Source organism: Oncorhynchus kisutch, linkage group LG1 (assembly GCF_002021735.2).
Source record: "Oncorhynchus kisutch isolate 150728-3 linkage group LG1, Okis_V2, whole genome shotgun sequence".
Lineage (NCBI taxonomy): Eukaryota > Metazoa > Chordata > Actinopteri > Salmoniformes > Salmonidae > Oncorhynchus > Oncorhynchus kisutch.
In genome coordinates this window covers 57646828-57666048 of record NC_034174.2, presented here as the reverse complement: position 1 = coordinate 57666048, position 19221 = coordinate 57646828, and the positions used below count along the sequence as shown (strand labels likewise).

General features: G+C 39.3%; 1 protein-coding gene across 6 annotated transcripts in view; it reads right to left on the bottom strand.

Moving 5' to 3' along the window:
* The window catches only part of LOC109890902 (copine-3-like), a 56881-nt gene that overhangs the window by 25318 nt on the left and 12342 nt on the right, over positions 1–19221 (bottom strand). For 2 of the 6 annotated variants that reach the window (XM_031827654.1, XM_020483049.2), the window contains exons 1-6: positions 13314–13374; positions 8701–8832; positions 2595–2774; positions 2365–2439; positions 2177–2248; positions 1961–2044 (exon numbers count right to left, since the gene is read on the bottom strand). In XM_031827654.1, the coding sequence (XP_031683514.1) occupies positions 1961–2044; positions 2177–2248; positions 2365–2439; positions 2595–2774; positions 8701–8832 (543 nt within the window). In that variant the 5' untranslated portion in view covers positions 13314–13374. Of the gene's footprint in view, positions 1–1960; positions 2045–2176; positions 2249–2364; positions 2440–2594; positions 2775–8700; positions 8833–12030; positions 12160–13313; positions 13375–19221 lie in introns of those variants that run through there. The other 4 variants (XM_020483058.2, XM_020483031.2, XM_020483040.2 and 1 more) reach the window with 2 other exon arrangements.

Below are 19221 nucleotides of genomic sequence, written 5' to 3'. Positions count from 1 at the left end.
CTGGTGCAGAGATTAACAAGGTCTATGGTGTTATCACTACCGTGTCTCGCCACCTTGGTCTGGATGAGGGCAAGGTTCTTGGCAGTCTGGCGAAGTACACGTCCAAGCAAGGGCTTTGGGATAGATGCAATATGGAAGTCGTGCCAACATCTCTCACCAGCTACCTGGTGGAAGGAACTTAGTGGATCTGAGACTCTTTCCCCTGTTGCCTCCATCATCCTTCAAATCCCACCAACATCAGCCACCTGAGCACAACTGGTCCTTGTTTGGGAACACATACACCAAAGCACGCAACAGGCTGACCATTACAAGGGTTGAAAAATTGGTTGCCACCCGGGCAAATTTTAGGTTTGTTGAGGATGGCTCGCTGTCAGGCTCAAAAAGGTTGGAAAGTGACAGTGAAGATGAGGCCTCAGTCTGATGTTCAAGAGGTGGACATTGAGGATCTCCAGGGAGAAGACATTGAAGCCTGAGTCTAGAAACTGAAGCTTTTGTTGTCTTCCTCTATCATTTTACAGATGTATATTGAAAATGTTTTTGGGAGATGATGGATAATTGGGGTATCACTCAATATTCCCTTTCTTTCGTTGTTGAGTGAAATCATCCCATGTGAAGAGTCAACTCATTTAATTAAAATTCAATTGGTAACTGAATAAAAAAAAGATGCGTTAGACAGGATTACCTAGACATGCTGACTAGCTCAGAGGCGCACTATATGGCAAACCAATCCAAAATCGTCTCTCGGCATATCCAGCTCACTCATGGCTAGTGGGAAGGTTGCTTTCTTTTTCTTTGGCTAAACCAACTAGACTCGTAATTTAACAATTGTATTCGTATTTACAGATGGAATACAAGTTTGTTATTAAGATCCATGAAAGTTCACGTTTTTCTGCCAAAAACAAATTGTGATAATAAAAAATAAAAACGTTTATGTTCAAACAGCTCTGTCAAGTAGTGACCCGCGACATACACCTAGTTTCCTGAAATGGGTCACAAATGACAGAGCAACAAGTCACAACAAATAAAAATTACAATTGCAACCATGCCAAAATAACAATACAGACAAATAAGGTCAGGCACGATACTCTCTCCATTAAACAAATACTACTTTATTAGAGAAAGTTTCAAACATGCTGTTCTGGTGAAAACAACTTCAACAGACAGAATGGATTATAAAAAATTAGGTAGCTGTATTCTGGACTGGTCTCAGAGCAGTGCTGGGCTTGTGCAAAGAAGCGGGCATTTTAAAGAAACATGGGTGGCGAAATGCGCGTGAAGTAGTCTATTTTGTTCTGTGTCCTTGAGGAAATTCATGGAGGATAACTACTAAATCAGTTTTCAATCACATACACAACTAAACCTTTTTATGAAAGCAAAACATGACAATTTATTACCAGTATTCTGCATCATAAACACCCAATGAGTATTCAGTCTCATAGTCATGCATTTCCTCAAGGAAACAAAAAAAGTGTTTCGGAATTGAAAAAACCTGCTGTAGGCCATTTCTGCCTGCTCACTTCGTAAATTGGTTGTCACCAGCTCGTCAACAAACTTGTAGCCGGGCAGGCAAACTCTTAAGTCGGCCCTTGAGCACGCTTGCTATTGGGGTTTAGAAACTGGACATCGACAAGTTTAATATTTCACCTTGCCCTCGGTAGCCCACACAACTGCAATTAAACACGATAGATGTCAAATGTTCACAACACATTAAGATGTTAAGATACATGCAATGTTTTTCCAATGGATGAGTGATTTTACGACATTCATTCTGAGTTTCACCAACTTTGATGAGCCTTCCTCTCTACAGCCTTGTCTGCCCGAATCTCTGCACTCGCTGGCAAGAACTGACAGAAACCAATTACATGTGCGCTTTCAATAAGCCTACTTTCTTTTTGACATACCCAGTCTCTGTTCCACATATTGGGTTGCAGCTACCCCAAAGAAATATGGTGATAAGTACCTCTGTTCTGTGAACCAGCTGCCACTTGCCATCATCTCCTTGCTTAAAGAATTCTAGGAATGGATCAGATTTCCCAAACAAGTCCTGCAATAGAGACAACCATGAGCACTGGGGAATAAATAATGGGCGGGAGAGAATTCAGAACTGTTTATTATATCTTAATAAAGTAGGCCACTTTCCATTTGAAAAGACTGCACTGAAGTGCCTCTATTTTACCTTCTTATCCAGGCCTTTAGCCTCCACCTCCAGCACTATGGCCCTGTTATCCTTTATCTCCTCAGCAGTAATCTATAAAACACACAATTTAACACAATTGAGAGAATTCATTTGAATATCTCAAGACAATTTTTGCATTAGCCTTATGTTTGTCATCACAACATTTACACAGCCAGTTAAATACTTACAGTAATGGTGCCTTTGCCTGCAGGCTTCCCCTTTTTCAGTTGTAGAGGTCTGGTAATCTTCTTGCTGGACACAATCTGAAAGGCAAAATGGTTGGTGGTTGGAGACACCATCATTCGTGTTAGAAATTCTATAACAACATTGGGTTAAGTTTACACTTAAGAAAAACAATTTTTACACAATGTATAATAAGGATGCGGACAAATTGGTCCACACATTCTTAGAGCCTCACCTGTCCCAGTGTGCACTCTAACCCCCCCAGGAAGTCATCATCCTTCAGATCGACAGACTTGTTGTCTATGTCATAGACACCCAGCTTCAACTTCTGCACCTTCTCAAAGTGGTAGTCCAGGAGCAGCTTCTTGGAGAACTCGGGGTCCTGGCAGTTTTTCACCTGCTCTGTGCGGTCCAACTGTATAGTGAAACAGAAAACATCTTCATGAACAAACAATAGGCCATTTGAGAAAATACAGAAAAAGCCCTTAACCAGCAATGCAATTCAAGAAATAGAGATAAGAAAATATTTACTAAAACTAAAGTAAAAATTCAAATAAAAAGTAACAATAACGAGGCTATATACAGGGGTTACTGGTACAGAGTCAATGTGCGGGGATACAGGTTAGTAGAGGAAAGTTGGACGTTGGATGCTAAAGGCATTTAGCTCGTCTGGTAGGATCACGTCACTGGACAGCACGCGGCTGGCTTTCCCTTTGTAGTAAGTAATAGTTTGCAACCCCTGCCACATCCGACGAGCGTCAGAGCCGGTGTAGTAGGATTGAATATTAGTCCTGTGTTTATGCATTGCCTGTGTGATGGTTCGTCTGAGGGCATAGCGTGATTTCTTATAAGCATCCGGGTTTAGTGTCCCGCTCCTTGAAAGCGGCAGCTCTAGCCTTTAGCTCGGTGTGGATGTTGCCTGTAATCCATGGCTTCTGGTTGGGATATGTACGCACAGTCACTGTGGGGACGATGTCGCCAATCCACTTATTGATGAAGCCCGGTGACTGAGGTGGTATACTCCCCCATGCCATTGAATGAATCCCGGAAAATTGTCTAGTCTATACTAGCAAAACAGTCCTGTAGTGTAGCATCCGTGTCATCGGACCACTTCCGTATTGAGTGAGTCACTAGTACTTCCTGCTTTAATTTAGGCTTTTAAAGCAAGAATTATGGTCAGATTTTCCAAATGGAGGGCAAGGGAGAGCTTTGTATTTGTCTCTGTGTGGATTATAGGTGGTCTAAAGTACAAATAATGTAGATAGTGTGGTCTACAGCTTATCATGAGGTACTCTACCTCAGGCGAGCAATACCTTGAGACTTCTTTAATATTAGACATTGCGCACCAGCTGTTATTGACAAAGACATACCCCCACCCCTCGTCTTAGACGTAGCTGTTCTGTCCTGCTGGCGCACGGAAAACCCAACCATCTCTAGATTATCCGTGTTGTCGTTCTGCCAAAAATAAGATATTATAACTCTTAATGTTGGTAGGATAACCTTGAACGGAGATCATCCAGTGAAAATAGAACAGATGGTAGAGGTGGGGGTTACCCACTCGCCGAAGAATTCTCACAAGGCAGCTTGATCTCCGCCACCTGTATTTCTGTCTTTTCTTCATGCGAATATTGGGGATTTGGTCTCGCAAAGTATACTGCTTCTCCGTCAGACTCATTAAAGGAAAAAAAATATTCATCCAGTTCGAGGTGAGTAATCGCTGTTCTGATATCCAGAAGCTCTTTTTAGTCATAAGAGATGGTAGCAGCAACCCTATTTACAAAATCAAGATTGTTATAATACTGTTATTGCATCAAATGGTTGTTTTATTTTATAGGGTTCTTAGAACTCTCATGTGTCTGTGTTAACACTGACAGTAAATTTAAGATGACTTAGGTGATCAACCTAACAAGCCACATTCCATCCATGCGAGGGAGATTATCCCTGTTACCTTCCAGTCAGGCTGGAGCAGATGGCTCGGGTTGAGAGGAACTTCGTTTTCGGGGCCAAACCCTGGATTCCTTACAATGAGAACAGTCTTCACAACAGATACTGTTCGTTGTGAATTATTCATTTTTTTCATAGCAAATGCTATCTGGCTGGGGGAATACTCCTTTCTCATATCAAGTGATCCATTCCACACATCTGTTGTTTGTCATGTAGACTAAGGGGGTGCATCTATGCCATATAAAATATCTTTGTATTCTTTGTGTCAGGGCTCAACCCAACAGTCAAGAGTATTTAGTTGACCAGCCTCGTTATTGCATAGCACTCACATCCTTCACTAGTGTGTGTGGTGTGATCTGCTTTCTTTATTAATAAGTGAAAGATTTTAGTTTAACTCTGAAAGTTTCTCATTTGATAATAAAATAAATAACCACAAGTTAAATGCGGGAAAAATAACATTATAGCAGTTTGCTAGGAGTTCGTAAAACGGCAGCCATCCCCTCCGACGCCCTTATCCGATGGTGACAGAGATTCTCACATGGTCCTTATATTAGGCTAGCTGTATTACTGGGCTAGATCAGCCAATATGCTAAATGTAGTTTGAAGAGAGCAGAGTTGCAATTGCACTTTCTCAAGAGCTATTTTTATAGCCTACCTTTTAGGAGTGGGAAGAATTACAGACAGAAATATGGGTGATCAATATTAGGCCTTTCTAGGCAATATTGTAAACTGTAGCCTAATCTATTTAGGAATGATTTACAGGCAGACAAAATGGGTAATCAACACTTCTTGAAAATTAAAAGGCGCAACCCGTGTTTATGACTTCAAGCCTATCAGCCTAATGGCGCTGGTGTAACCGATGTGAAATGGCTAGCTAGTTAGCTGGGTGCGCACTAATAGCGTTTCAAACGTCACTCGCTCTGAGACTTGGAGTAGTTATTCCCCTTGATCTGCAAGGGCCGCGGCTTTTGTGGAACGATGGGTAATGCTGCTTCGGGTGTGGCTGTTGTCGATGTGTTCCTGGTTCGAGCCCAGGTAGGGGCGAGGAGAGGGACAGAAGCTATACTGTTACACTGGCAATACTAAAGTGCCTATAAGAACATCCAATAATCAAAGATATGAAATACAAATGGTAGAGAGAAATAGTCCTATAAGTACTATATTAACTACAACCTAAAACCTCTTACCTTGGAATATTGAAGTCTCATGTTAAAAGGAACCAACTTTCATATGTTCTCATGTTCTGAGCAAGGAACTCAAACGTTAGCTTTCTTACATGGCACATATTGCACTTTTACTTCTCCAACACTTTGTTTTTGCATTATTTAAAACAAATTGAACATGTTTCATTATTTATTTGAGGCTAAATGGATTTTTATTTATGTTATATTAAGTTAAAATTAGTGTTCATTCAGTAGTTGTAATTGTCATTATTAAAATAAATAAAACTTTAAAAAATAAAATAATTTACGGACGCTTATTGGCTTTTTGTTCCTCTAATAATCGGAGTTGAAAAATCATAATCGGTCGACCTCTAGTTGGAACATTGCTGCAGGGACTTGCTTCCATTCAGCCACAAGAGCATTAGTGAGGTGGTGCACTGACACTGGGCAATTAAGCCTGGCTTGCAGTCTGCATTCCAATTCATCCCAAAGGTGTTCAATGGGGTTGAGGTCAGGGCTCTGTGCAGGCCAGTCAAGTACTTCCACACCAATCTCGACAAACCATTTCCGTATGGACATCGCTTTGTGCACGGGGGACTTCCCCAAACAGTTGCCACAAAGTTGGATGGACAGAATCATCTAGAATGTCTTAGTTAGCTTTAGAGTGAAGATTTCCCTTCACTGGAACTAGCTTTACGCCACTCCAGCAGACGCTTGGCATCGCGCATGTTGATCTTGGGCTTGTGTGCATGCGGCTGCTCAACCATGGAAACACATTTCATGAAGCTCCCAAAGAACAGTTATTGTGCAGATGTTGCTTCCAGAGACAGTTTGGAGCTCAGTAAGTGAGTTCGGACAATATTTACACGCTACGCACTTCAGCAGTCCTGTTCTGTGAGCTTGTAAGGCCTGCCACTTTGCAGCTGAGCCGTTGTTGCTCCTAGACGTTTACACTTCACAATAAAAGCACTTACTTGACCGGGGCAGCTCTAGCAGCACAGACATTTGACGAACTGACTTGATGGAAAGGTGGCATCCTATGACAGTGCCACATTGAAAGTCACTGAGCTCTTCGGTAAGGCCATTCTACTGCCAATGTTTGTCTATAGAGATTGCATGGCTGTGTGCTTGATTTTATACACCGGTCAGCAACAGGTGTGGCTGAAATTGCTGAATCCACTCATTTGAAGGGGTGTAACACACTTTCCGAATGCACTTTATATACACACACAAAAGTATTTCCGACTTTGCTACGTTATTCTAAAAAGGATTAAATTGTTATTCCCCCCCTAATCTACACAATACCCCATAATGACAATGCAAAAACATAGTCATTTTTGTCAATTAAAAAAAATAATACTTTTACATAATTATTCAGACTCTTTACTCAGTACTTTGTTGAAGCACCTTTGGCAGCGATTACAGCCTCAAATCTTGACGCTACAAGCTTGGCACACCTGTATTTGGGGAGTTTCTCCAATTCGCTCCGCAGATCCTCAAGCTCTGTCAGGTTGGATAGGGAGTGTCGCTGCACAGCTATTTTCAGGTCTCTCCAGAGATGTTCGATTGGGCTCAAGTCCGGGCCACTCAAGGACATTGAGAGTTGTCCCGAAGCCACTCCTGCGTTGCCTTGGCTGTGTGCTTAGGGTCGTTGTCCTGTTGGAAGGTGAACCATCACCCCAGTCTGAGGTTGAGTGCTCTGGAGCAGGTTTTCATCAAGGATATCTCTGTACTTTGTCAACCACGGGTGGATGCCAATCAAGTTGTAGAAACATGTCAAGAATTGATCAATGGAAACAGGATGCACCGGAGCTCAATTTTGAGTCTCATAGCAAATGGTCTGAATACGTAAGTACTTATGTTTGTATTATATTTGAAAAAATGTAATTTACCGTTATTTAATCCATTTTTAGAATAATGTAACAAAATGTGGAAAAAGTCAAGGGGCACTGTATACTACTAACATGAATGACTTTCAGATTAAGCCTTAAAATAATTTGGGATTGGTGTCCCGTCCACAGGACGGTTAAGCTAACGTAGGCTAATGCGATTTGCATGAGGTTGTAAGTAAAAAAGAAAATTTCCCAGGACATAGACATATCTGTATTGGCAGAAAGCTTAAATTCTTGTTAAATCTAACTGCACTGACCAATTTACAGTAGCTATTACAGTGAAAGAATACCATGCTATTGTTTGAGGAGAGTGCACAATTTTGGACATGAAAAATTATTAATAACAAATTAGGCACATTTGCACAGTCTTGATACACAATTTTAAAACAAATGCAATGATTCATTGGATCAGTCTAAAACTTTGCACATACACTGCTGCCGTCTAGTGTCCAAAATATCATTGCACCTGGGCTGGAATAATACATTATGGCCTTTCTCTTGCATTTCAAAGATGAGACAAAATAAATAAAAATTGTATTATCTTTTACCAAATGTATTGTGTTATATTCTCCTACATTCCTTTCACAATTCCACAAACTTCAAAGTGTTTCCTTTCATATAGTACCAAGCATATGCATATCCTTGCTTCGGGGCCTGAGCTTACAGGCAGTTAGATATGTCATTTTAGGCAGATCCTAAAGAGGTTTAAAAACACTATTTTTGGGAGTGAGGAATATTGTAATAAGGAAATATGCAGTTCAATTTTTTTTTTTTTTATAAATGGGTGAGCAACAATATTAACCGTTTACTTTGCAAGCACACCAGTAGAGGCATAAAGCAACATTTACTAAAGCACAGGCAAATGGTCTTTTAAGCATGTCAAAATTGCATTTGGAATATATGTTCAAATTAATTTTTACATAATCAAAACATTTTTAAGACAATAATGAGAACAGCTCAATAAATAGACAAAGACTTGACTCGAACGTTGCAACTCAAATAATATTGACTTAGTCTCACCTCTGTTGTAGCCATTGCGTGCTAGGAATATGGGACCAAATACAAAACTTCTGACTAATAAGTGAATTTGTCCAAATACTTTTGGTTCCCTAGAATGTGGACAAAAAGTGCAATCATTTCTGAACGATTCACCCGATATGGATGAAAATAGCCTGAAACAAAAGCTGACAGTCTGCACATTAACCTCAGTCATTGTATCATTTCAAATCCAAAGTGCTGGAATACCGGGGCATAACACAATGTATCAGTGTCAATATACCTTTGGACCTCACTGAACGTTGCCAATTTTTAAACGTTTCGATTAGTTAGACTTTCTCCCTACCTCGGTCCACTTGTCATCCCCAATGCTCTGCAGCAGCACGCAGAGTGGGTCAGACTTGGATCCAACGTCTTTGTCGAGGAGATTGCTGCACGAGATGGAGAGTTCTACTTTTGACACACATTGAGAAGCCATCTGAACAAGACAGGAAGAAAAAAACAAGATTTCAGATCAAATATGACTATATTAAAAGCTAAAGTCTCCAGTTAAAAACAATAACAACGGGGTCCCTGCCACTTGCGTTGGTATGACGCTAAGGGAATGTGCCAGGGAAATTAAAATCCTCTCAAATTCATAGATAATGCTCCAGATGCAGGGAACGACAGTCCATTACATTTTTTTTAATATTTGAAGCCGTTTACATTCTTGTTGTTTATAAACAATCGAGTAACAAACCCTTATGTTGGGTTATGATAAAGAAAAACATGCCATGAGGCATTTATAAATTATATTCTTCAGGAATAAATAATATAAAGAATTTAAATTACCATTAACCGCTTCCCATATCCCAGGCTTTGCTTTAATGTACACTGCTCAGTAAAAATGGCAATTTTGAGAATGAGTGAGTCAACCAGGTCGGCATAGAGGAAATAAAAAAATGGGACAGGTTCTTAGCTAGCAGATTGCAATGGGCTGGGATGCGATGCTCCATTAGCAGTCACGTTAGATACTGTTTGGTGTAGCAGAGAACGGCGATTTTTCCTTAATTTCCGATTTGGAAGGCAATCAAATGTATTCTAAACATCCATGTCCAGTTGCAGGGGTTTTTGTTTGAATTTAGAAAATGTGATGTTATTAAATAATCGTTTTGCTCCAGGAAGTAATTCAACAACGTGCACACCGCCATCTTGTCAATTTCAAATATTTTCTCTCATTGAGGGGATTCGGTTAATCTGGCCAAGGCACTCGGTAGGTGTGTTGTGCACCAGGAGAAAGTTGATTGCATTAGAGCCAGACTGAATTCCGGGCGTGAGCAAGGTGCCCCGTTCAATGCCTAGGTCAGCTCAAAAAAGTGACATAAATTAAAAAAGGGCCCAGTGTGTGTGTGTACACACACACGAAGTCAGAAGGTTGCATACATTTAGGTTAGAGTCATTAAAACTAATTTATCCAACCACTAACAAACAATATTTTTGGCAAATTGGTTATGACATCTACTTTGTGCATGACAAGAGTAATTTTTCCAACAATTGTTTACAGACAGATTATTTCACAGTATCACAATTCCAGTGGGTCAGAAGTTTACATACACTAAATTGACTGTGTATTTACTTCGCCACCATGGCCTTTTTTGCCTTTACCTCCCTTATCTCACCTCATTTGCTCACATTGTATATCGACTTATTTTTCTACTGTATTATTGACTGTATGTTTGTTTTACTCCGTGTGTAACTCTGTGTTGTTGTACCTGTCGAACTGCTTTGCTTTATCTTGGCCAGGTCGCAATTGTAAATGAGAACTTGTTCTCAACTTGCCTACCTGGTTAAATAAAGGCAAAATAAATAAATAAATTGACCATGCAGACAAATGAAAGTGTCTCGTGGTCAAAGCAACAACAAATGCGCTCCTTGAGTGACAGGGGGTGGGACTAGGTCTGTGTGGAAAGCAGCATGGAGAAAGAGTGGAGGGATGACTCAAGTAGCGGTGTAAACTATAAGAATTGACGTTACACGCGGCGTATCACATTTAACAAACCAAACTTTCAAATACTGTTATAGAAGGTAAAGTAAAAACCCAAACCAGTCCGTGCAGCAATACCGGTATATAGTAAAATACAGTATTACCGCCCAGCCCTAGACTCTACACACCTGCTCACATATGAGCTGCTGCTACTGTTTGTCTTATATCCTGTTGCTTAGTCCCCTTCCCCCTATACATATCTAACGCCATCACTCCAGTATGGGGCGCTAGGTAGCCTAGTGGTTAGAGCATTGGACTAGTAACCGAAAGGTTGCAAAATCGAACCCTGAGCTGACAAGGTAAATTCTGTCGTTCTGCTCCTGAACATAGCAGTTAACCCACTGTTCCTAGGCCGTAATTGAAAATAAGAATTCCCTGCACATGTAAATATGGTATTGGAGCTGACTTTAAATATTTTCTGTATATAGTATGCTTGCTTTAATGTGCATTTCATATTTCATATTCTTATTGATTGCTGAATTGTTGGGTTTTGAGTTTACAAGAAAGGCACTTCACTGTACTTAACCAGTTTATAATATCAATAAGGCACCCTGGGGTTTGTGGTATATGTTGCTGTATCCAGGCACTCCGTGTTGAGTCAAGCATAAGAACAGCCCTTACGTTTCGATCACACCGACTGCTTCATTGCATTTTGGTACACCAGAATGACATTAATTTCCAATTAAACGCTGCGTTTGCCTTGCAGCATTGCGTTGCAGAGGCAGTTGCAGGGCGTTCGGTGTGTTGCGTATGTATCGAACGTATGCGTCAAACTGTATGCGTTCGGCTTGACTGAAACGGTTGCAGAAGGTGAATGTTTTACTTTTGTTGCATACATACATGTCCAGATGATGCTGCACACTAGATTGCGCAACCATACTATCCGTGTTCTCGAAGCGTTAGCCGTTGAGTATTGGCCACATACCACACCCCCTTGTGCCTTATTGAGTAATCATAACAGTCAAACGAGTTAATTTTCCATCAATGGATGTGGATTTATCTTGGGAGTTTAATACGAGCGAATTATCTTCTCTTACGACATATTCAAATTCCTTTATTTAAGTGATGGAAAATTATCTGGAGAATTGAATACGAGCTAATTATCTTCTCTTGAGACATATTCAAATTCCTTTAAGTCATAGCTCGCAATAATTATTATTTAGAGTTAAACCGGATATTGCATCTAACGTTATTAAAAATTACGATATTTCTTAATTGCCTCAACGTTATGTTGACGGAAAAAAAGGTTTGTTGTATAAATATGTTAACTCTTTTGCTGTGAAAAAAATGTTGGGCTAGTACTCAGGCCTTTTGGGCGGGTTTTGAGTAGTCGTCATGCTAGAAACCCTGGCTCACAACACACTGGTACTGTATATTTACAATAAACTACATACTTCCTAGTTAACAGCAAAAAGTTCAGATGTGAATCAGACACCCTGAAAACTACCAGACGCTTATTTTATAGTAGAGACTCGACATGGAAAGAGAACTTCCTATAAAGTTAACTCAACCATTAAAAAAGAAGCCTGACAAGAACCCCAAGGCCAGGGCCTATTACGCCCATAAAATAACAATAAACGGATTTGCCTGCTCACCTCGATCTCTAAACTAGCAGAGGCTACTTTATAAAAATAGATAGGCTACAAATATTACCTTGTCGCACGAAACGGAATATCAGGTCTCGTTTGAAACAGTTGTAATTGTCTAGCACTGAACAGCACACTGCCGTAACACGAAATGAATGTGGAGTCGAGGAAATATTTCCTAAAAAAGGTGTGGCAGATGGTCAAGTGAGCTCAACATTGGATGATCAGCCACCATAAAAACGTTCTTATTGGACAAGAGACAACGTCACTTGTGGTGCCCGCAGTGCAGGGGGAAGGGTCCGTCCGTGCTAGCCGAATTCCTTGGGACGTCCCTACCCCATGCAAGCCGTTGAAGTTTAACATGGTTAAGGCAAATATTTGTATATTTGAGGTTATGATTAGGTAAGGGACGTCCTAAGGATCCCAGATAGTACTGATCGTGCAGGAAGTGACTACACACATATCCCGGTTGTCACTAGTTACCACAGCCACAAATTGCCTGTGTAGTAAAAAAAATCATGAAAACCAAAATGTGCTTTTTGGTCTTAATTTAAGATTAAGGTTAGTCATGTTAGCAGTGTGCCTAGGGTTAGGTTTAGAAATTGTAGAAATAGGCGGGGTTTATCCATTTGTGGCTGTGGTAATTAGTGACGAACGCATATCCCTGGTTGAAGCTGCACCCACTGAGACAGGGTGAATGATTTTTTTTTCTACAGATATAAAGATGTAGCAATTTATAATTAGCCTATCCATCCGATGTGCAATGTTAACGTATAAACTCCGTTCAATAAAAAGCCAGCCATTAACCACCGTTGGAAACGGAGCTAACTAAACCAAGCGATACACGTACATTTGTTAATAATTTTATATTATTAGAATTTGCTTGTACAATATCTATTCTAGTGTCACTAGCGCTGCATTCCAAACACTTAACAGACACATCCTTTCCCCCCAGCCCTCAAATTAAGTGGACACTTCTGATAACGTTTCATGACGTCTGTCGAGTATACACTTGCGGGGTAAAGGAAGGAAGGAATGATTTTTAAACGGACCGCCCTTGCCCGGAAATTCGTCACATGTTTTCATCCACCGGTAGCTTGTTGGTGCTTTATATGCGCTACAGTCAAATATGATTGCATGTCTACTTACATTAAATATATCATTATTAATATACGCCTACTGTATAATAGCTAGCTAATTAATTAGCTAACTAACGTTAGCCTGCCTAGCTGGAACTTCTGAAGAAGGAAAATGTTTTATTTCTACAATTTCCAAAAACATTAGTTTTACTAGACGTGTTTGTGAATTAGTAGCACAATTTATAACTTATTTACATTTGTTTATACTTACACTTGTGTGATGACATCCATATTGATGTTGAGGTTTTAAGTTTTGGCAGACTTTTCTTAGCAGATCATCGCGAATTGAATTATGGGGCGTTTCAGGCCCGACGTGAACATAATAGTACATCCGCAAACGCTATTAAAAACGAGGGCTGAGTGGCTAACATTGCTAACTGCCATTGCTTGGCGTCTTCATTTGGACCAACCACAAGATTGCCGCGCCCAATTTCCCTAAGGGCATAAGGCGATGGTAAATTAACGAAGGTGTGTCTTTTATCAGTTTGAAACGCAACCCAGATCTCTCGTGCCTTGCGAATTTGCAAATTAATAGGTAACCATGTCCTGATCAAAAATATTCTTATATATGACAGAGAGCAGAGCTTGAAACTGGTGCATTTTTGCCAAGCACCTAATTTAAAATATGGACGTCTGCAGTAAAATTCAACATCAAAATATACATGTTTTCATTCCAATCAGTTTTGTTATAATCCACTTATGCTTTGTACTGGTTTAAAAGGTGCCCAATTTATTTATGCACTACTACTCATCTAAATGTAAACAATTAAGTAACATTAACACCACTAACTGAAGTTATTTGTATATTAGGCTACCACACACAAAGGGCACACAACCCTTTCTGTATTTTTATTTCACCTTTATTTAACCAGGTAGGCTAGTTGAGAACAAGTTCTCTTTTTCAACTGCGACCTGGCCAAGATAAAGCATAGCAGTGTGAACAGACAACACAGAGTTACACATGGAGTAAACAATTAACAAGTCAATAACACAGTATAATTTTTTTTTTAAAGAGAGTCTATATACATTGTGTGCAAAAGGCATGAGGAGGTAGGCGAATGATTACAATTTTGCAGATTAACACTGGAGTGATAAATCAGATGGTCATGTACAGGTAGAGATATTGGTGTGCAAAAGAGCAGAAAAGTAAATAAATAAAAACAGTATGGGGATGAAGTAGGTAAAAATGGGTGGGCTTATTTACCGATAGACTATGTACAGCTGCAGCGATCGGTTAGCTGCTCAGATAGCAGATGTTTGAAGTTGGTGAGGGAGATAAAAGTCTACAGCAAATACCAAGGCTCTATTTGCTATGTAGGCTATCTAACATTTCCACTTTAAGCTGTAATTTTTGTTTTCAAATTCTGGCTATCCATTTATCCACACTTATACATTTTATAACTATACATGCATTTCTACCTAGATCCTTGGACAGAATGCCTATTCAGCTCAAATGATAATACAATCCTATAGAACAGACAGTTTCAGCTCACTCTGAAGTTCAGCACATCAATTAATAAAAAATAAGTAAAGCAATTAAGTTAGTTAATAGCCACCAGCACTAGTCTTAGCAGTTCACTGCATCACTGAAATGATTTTTTCTGTATGATAATAATGTAGCCATTTTACAACCCAATACATTCGATCTTCTAGTGTTGCTGGCCTATCAATTGCACTCAATAAATAGCCATTTGTAAAGTTGATTGAGACTAATTGGGAACGACACAAATTAGGCAAATCAATCGGATACACTTTTTACTGAACAAAAATATGCATCACAATGAAATCCAGTGTCAATTGGAAGTGATGAAACTGTGGCTTATTCTGCACAAGGCTGTGCTTGCGTCCCATGTCAGATTCACTCCGGATTTGGGATTGTGTGGTCCTCTATTATATCAAAGGCCAGCTATATGGCCATTTCTGATATAGCCTACTGCTTTAGATTACAATCCGGTTAACGGCTTGATTTCAAAAGTGTGAGATCAGATGGGAAAATAAGGAATATCGTGAAGTCTAACCATAATAAATCATGTCCAAACTGACAGTTTGGTACCCAAAAAGTAGTGTAATGCATAATATTTAATATTTTAGCACACTGACTTTTAAAGGAAGCAAACCAAAATAGGCATGTATGAATGTATGAATGTACTGAATGACAGTTAAGTCCGAACTTGCTTTGCATTGCAACTCAGCAGCTCTTTCCATGGGCTCTCTCTAACAGTGAAAAAGGCATCTTCCAGGCCATATTAGTTTCTAAATATGTTTTACGTTCATCAGCATGTTCAAAGCAAGCCCTAGGTTGTCATGTATGTCCACAAAACAGCCTACCATTTCACCCCAGTGCCGACTAGGCCTTTCTCAATCTGTGGGCTCATTAGGACAAAGTGAGAAATGCAGATATCCCAAATATCAAAGAACACCCAGCATTTCACTCTTTAAAACATTATGAAATAAACAACTTAATTGATGAGTAGACAATATTTTAAAAAGTCTGTATACGTTTTACAACACTTCAAAATAAAAATGAATGTTCAGAGAACTCATATGAATCAGTCAAAAATGTTCCATTAAACCGCATGATAAAAACAAGGTACAATTAGGTTTAGCGCTAGGCTAGCTTGTAAGACAAGCAACAGATGTTATCTTAGCCTTCTAGTAGGCATGTTTGCCACTAGCATCTACAGTGGAATTGAAAGTGGGCCTTGTGACAGTGGAATAAATGTGTACTCTCTTAAAACACACACAATTTATGAACATAATTATATACAGTGCTCCATCTGTAAACTGTTTGTGCTGAAATAAAAATGTGAGACCATATCAACAGTAGACTACTGAACAAAATACAAAAACATTGAGTAAAGTGATCCTTAAAAGGTGAAGAAAAAAAATATATGGCAACTTCATATTCATCTCCAGCACCACCCCATTATCAACATATGTGGAAATGGCAAATGTATGTTTTGTAGTAAAAAAAGATAGAAGATAAGCATTTTGCAATGACATCAACCAATTAGTAGGGAATTAGTAGGCAAGGCCTACACATAATTGGTTAAAATTACACAATGCACTCCAATAATGTAATTTGAAACACTGAAACACTCTCTTTTTACCTACAAAACATAGAAATGTGCCATTTTCAGATATGTTGGGGAGGTGCTGGAGATGATGAATATGAAGTTGAATTTTTTTTTTTTTTTTTCCCTTTTAAAAGGCAGGGGTGGACAACTCAGTTCCTGGAGGGCCATGTGTCTGCTGAGTTTTGTTCTTTCCTTTCAATTTGTTTGCAATTAAGATCTAGACAACCAGGTAAGGGGAAGTTTTAGCTAATCAATTACCTTAATTGATCAATAAAGTACAAGGGAGGAGTGAAAACCCGCAGAACTTGGCCCTCAAGGACTGGCGTTTGAGGTGCTTTAACCTCTCTGCGCACGGAACCCGGTAGTGGGATGAAATTCGACAACATACAGTGATCGCTACATAAATAGTCATATTAAACATTCATGAAAATACAAGTGTCTCACATGTTTCGAAAGCCTAGAATCTTGCTAATCCAACTGCGTTGTCAGATTTAAAAAAGGATTTACTGCGAAAGAATACGATGCGATTATGAGGACAGAGCCCCATAAAAAACAACTATTTCAACCAGCACAGGCATAACAAAATCACAAACTGCAATAAAATAAATAGTTTACCTTTGACGATCTTCCTCTGTTTGCAATCCCAATGCTCATTGTTACACAATGAATGGTCTATTGTTTGATAAAATCCATTTTATAGCCTAACAGGAAACATTTTGTGAACCGCTTGTGTCGTGAATTCCGTCTCATTCCATTTCCGACGACACACTCGAGGTAAATACACACACAGAACGTGACTTTTCCAGTCATGTTTGTTTTCATTGCAATCAACTGGTTTGTTTGTAACACAACCAAACCTGATGGGTCATTTCGCGGGACATATTGACAGCAGGCAAATCATTGGTGCACAATGATGTCATTACTTGTTGTCTTCAAATCGGTTGATTGACTGTATTTTAACCCAATGACCACTGATCGTCTTGAAATCTAGCTGGGTAGATAGCCAATGTGCTGAGGTAAAACGGCAATATGTAATGTTTATGTGTTGGAAGACCAACCCATGTAGTAAACTCCGACGTAAAGAGGGTCATTTGCCATTGAATTTTCATACCGGAAGGAGCAACACATGTTGCACACAGCGTTGTTTTGGTAAAGCGCATATTCAGCTGTTTATATATCAATCAGTATGGCGACTAAGTCAGGGAAAGCTAAATCTAAGTCTAGATATACCGATGTACACACAATTTTAGAAGAAATTGATCGAGGACGATTCATTTAGCGATTCCCAAATGGAGGAATATTTTTTTGAACGGAGAGGACATCGTATCGTATTGGACTGGTAAGTTCTTCTCATGCTAATGCCGTTGTTTGAAATGAATAATATAAAATATTATTTGTGAAATGAAATAGCCTATTTGAGGCTGTTGAGGGGAGTGCAGGCCCACAACAATGGCCAAAGTGAAATGGAGACAGTAGATACAGCTGGTCTGTTGTAATATAATAAAGACAGTAGATCTAGCTGGTCTGTCATAATATAATAGAGACAGTAGATCTAGCTGAAATGTCATAATATAAATGAGACAGTAGATCTAGTAGGTCTATAATAAGGTTGAATATATTATGTTCCCTGTACTCTATATATATCTGTTATTATACCTGTTGATACAGGGTTCATATGTGAAACTATTCTAACTGAACATTTTCTTTCACAGTGACACTGACTCCGAATGGGAGCCCCCAGTGCCAAAGTGTCCATCCCCCACTGAAGCTGGTTCATCCAGCTCCTGCCACAAGTGGTGTTCATCTGCCCAAATGTATTTCTGCAGGCATGGATGTGCTATGGCACCTGGCATCAGCAGCATAATATTGTGTAGAGGACTGAGGGTCTTCCAAATATTGAAAGTGTTATTTTGTAAATGTATATATTTTTTCTTCATGTTTTTTCTCCATTTTGGGGGGGGGGGGGGGGGGGGGGGGGTGTTAGAATACCATTTTGGCATTTTGTATATAGTTATTCCATTCAAAATTTATAACTTCACCAATTTGTCCACTTGGGTACATTTGGGCTACTTGTGTGGGACACCTGGGTCACTTTATGATAAATGTCATGTAAGCACACTCATTTTGGAAGTTATCATTCTGAAACTTTGCACAAGTACTGTTGCCCTCTTATGTTTTTCACTGAAATTGTCCCCATCATCCTATCTGAATGTTTGTTTTATCTTGTTCATTTTAAAGATAATACAACAATAAAAACAAAAAAACACATGTTTTTTTTCCATTGTATTATCTAAACCAGATCTATTGTGTTATATTCTCCTACATTCAATTCACATTTATACAAACTTCAGTGTTTTCTTTCAAATGGTACCAATAATATGCATATCCTTGGTTCTGTGCCTGAGCTACAGACTGTTAGATTTGGGTATGTCTTCAGGTGGAAATTTTAAAAAGTAGGGGGTAGCTCTAAGAGGTTGTTAAAGGCTGGTTTCCCAGACACAGATTAAGCCTGGTCCTGTTTTAAAAATAATTCTTAACAGAGAATTGCCATTGAAAGGGCATTTTAGTCCAGGACTAGGCTTAATCTGGGTCTGGAAAACCAGCCTACTGTATGGGTTTCTTGGCAAACCCTATCAAATGTCCCATTCAACCCTATATGGTCACTTGCAAAACAATATAGCCTATATTACCCTTTTTAAGTAGTTTAAACAGCCAAATGTAGGCCTAACTTAAAAGGCCCAGTGCAGTCAAGCTCTTCCTGTGTTATATAAATAAAATGAGGTTGGAATAACACTGAAAAATGATAATGCCCTTTTCCCCCGTAAGAGCAGTTTCAAAAGGCTGCCAGACAATTCAACCTGTTTTGGTGGGATGGGGTTTTGGCCTGCTCTTTGAAGCTATTCAGTTTATTTTTGACCATTTTAATTTAAAACAAATCACAGTAAGGTACTTAATTGTTACCCAGAAATTATTTGAAAACTGCTACATTGGGCCTTAATAAAAATTAATTCATTACCTGGACCGTTTGGTAAAATCTGGGTG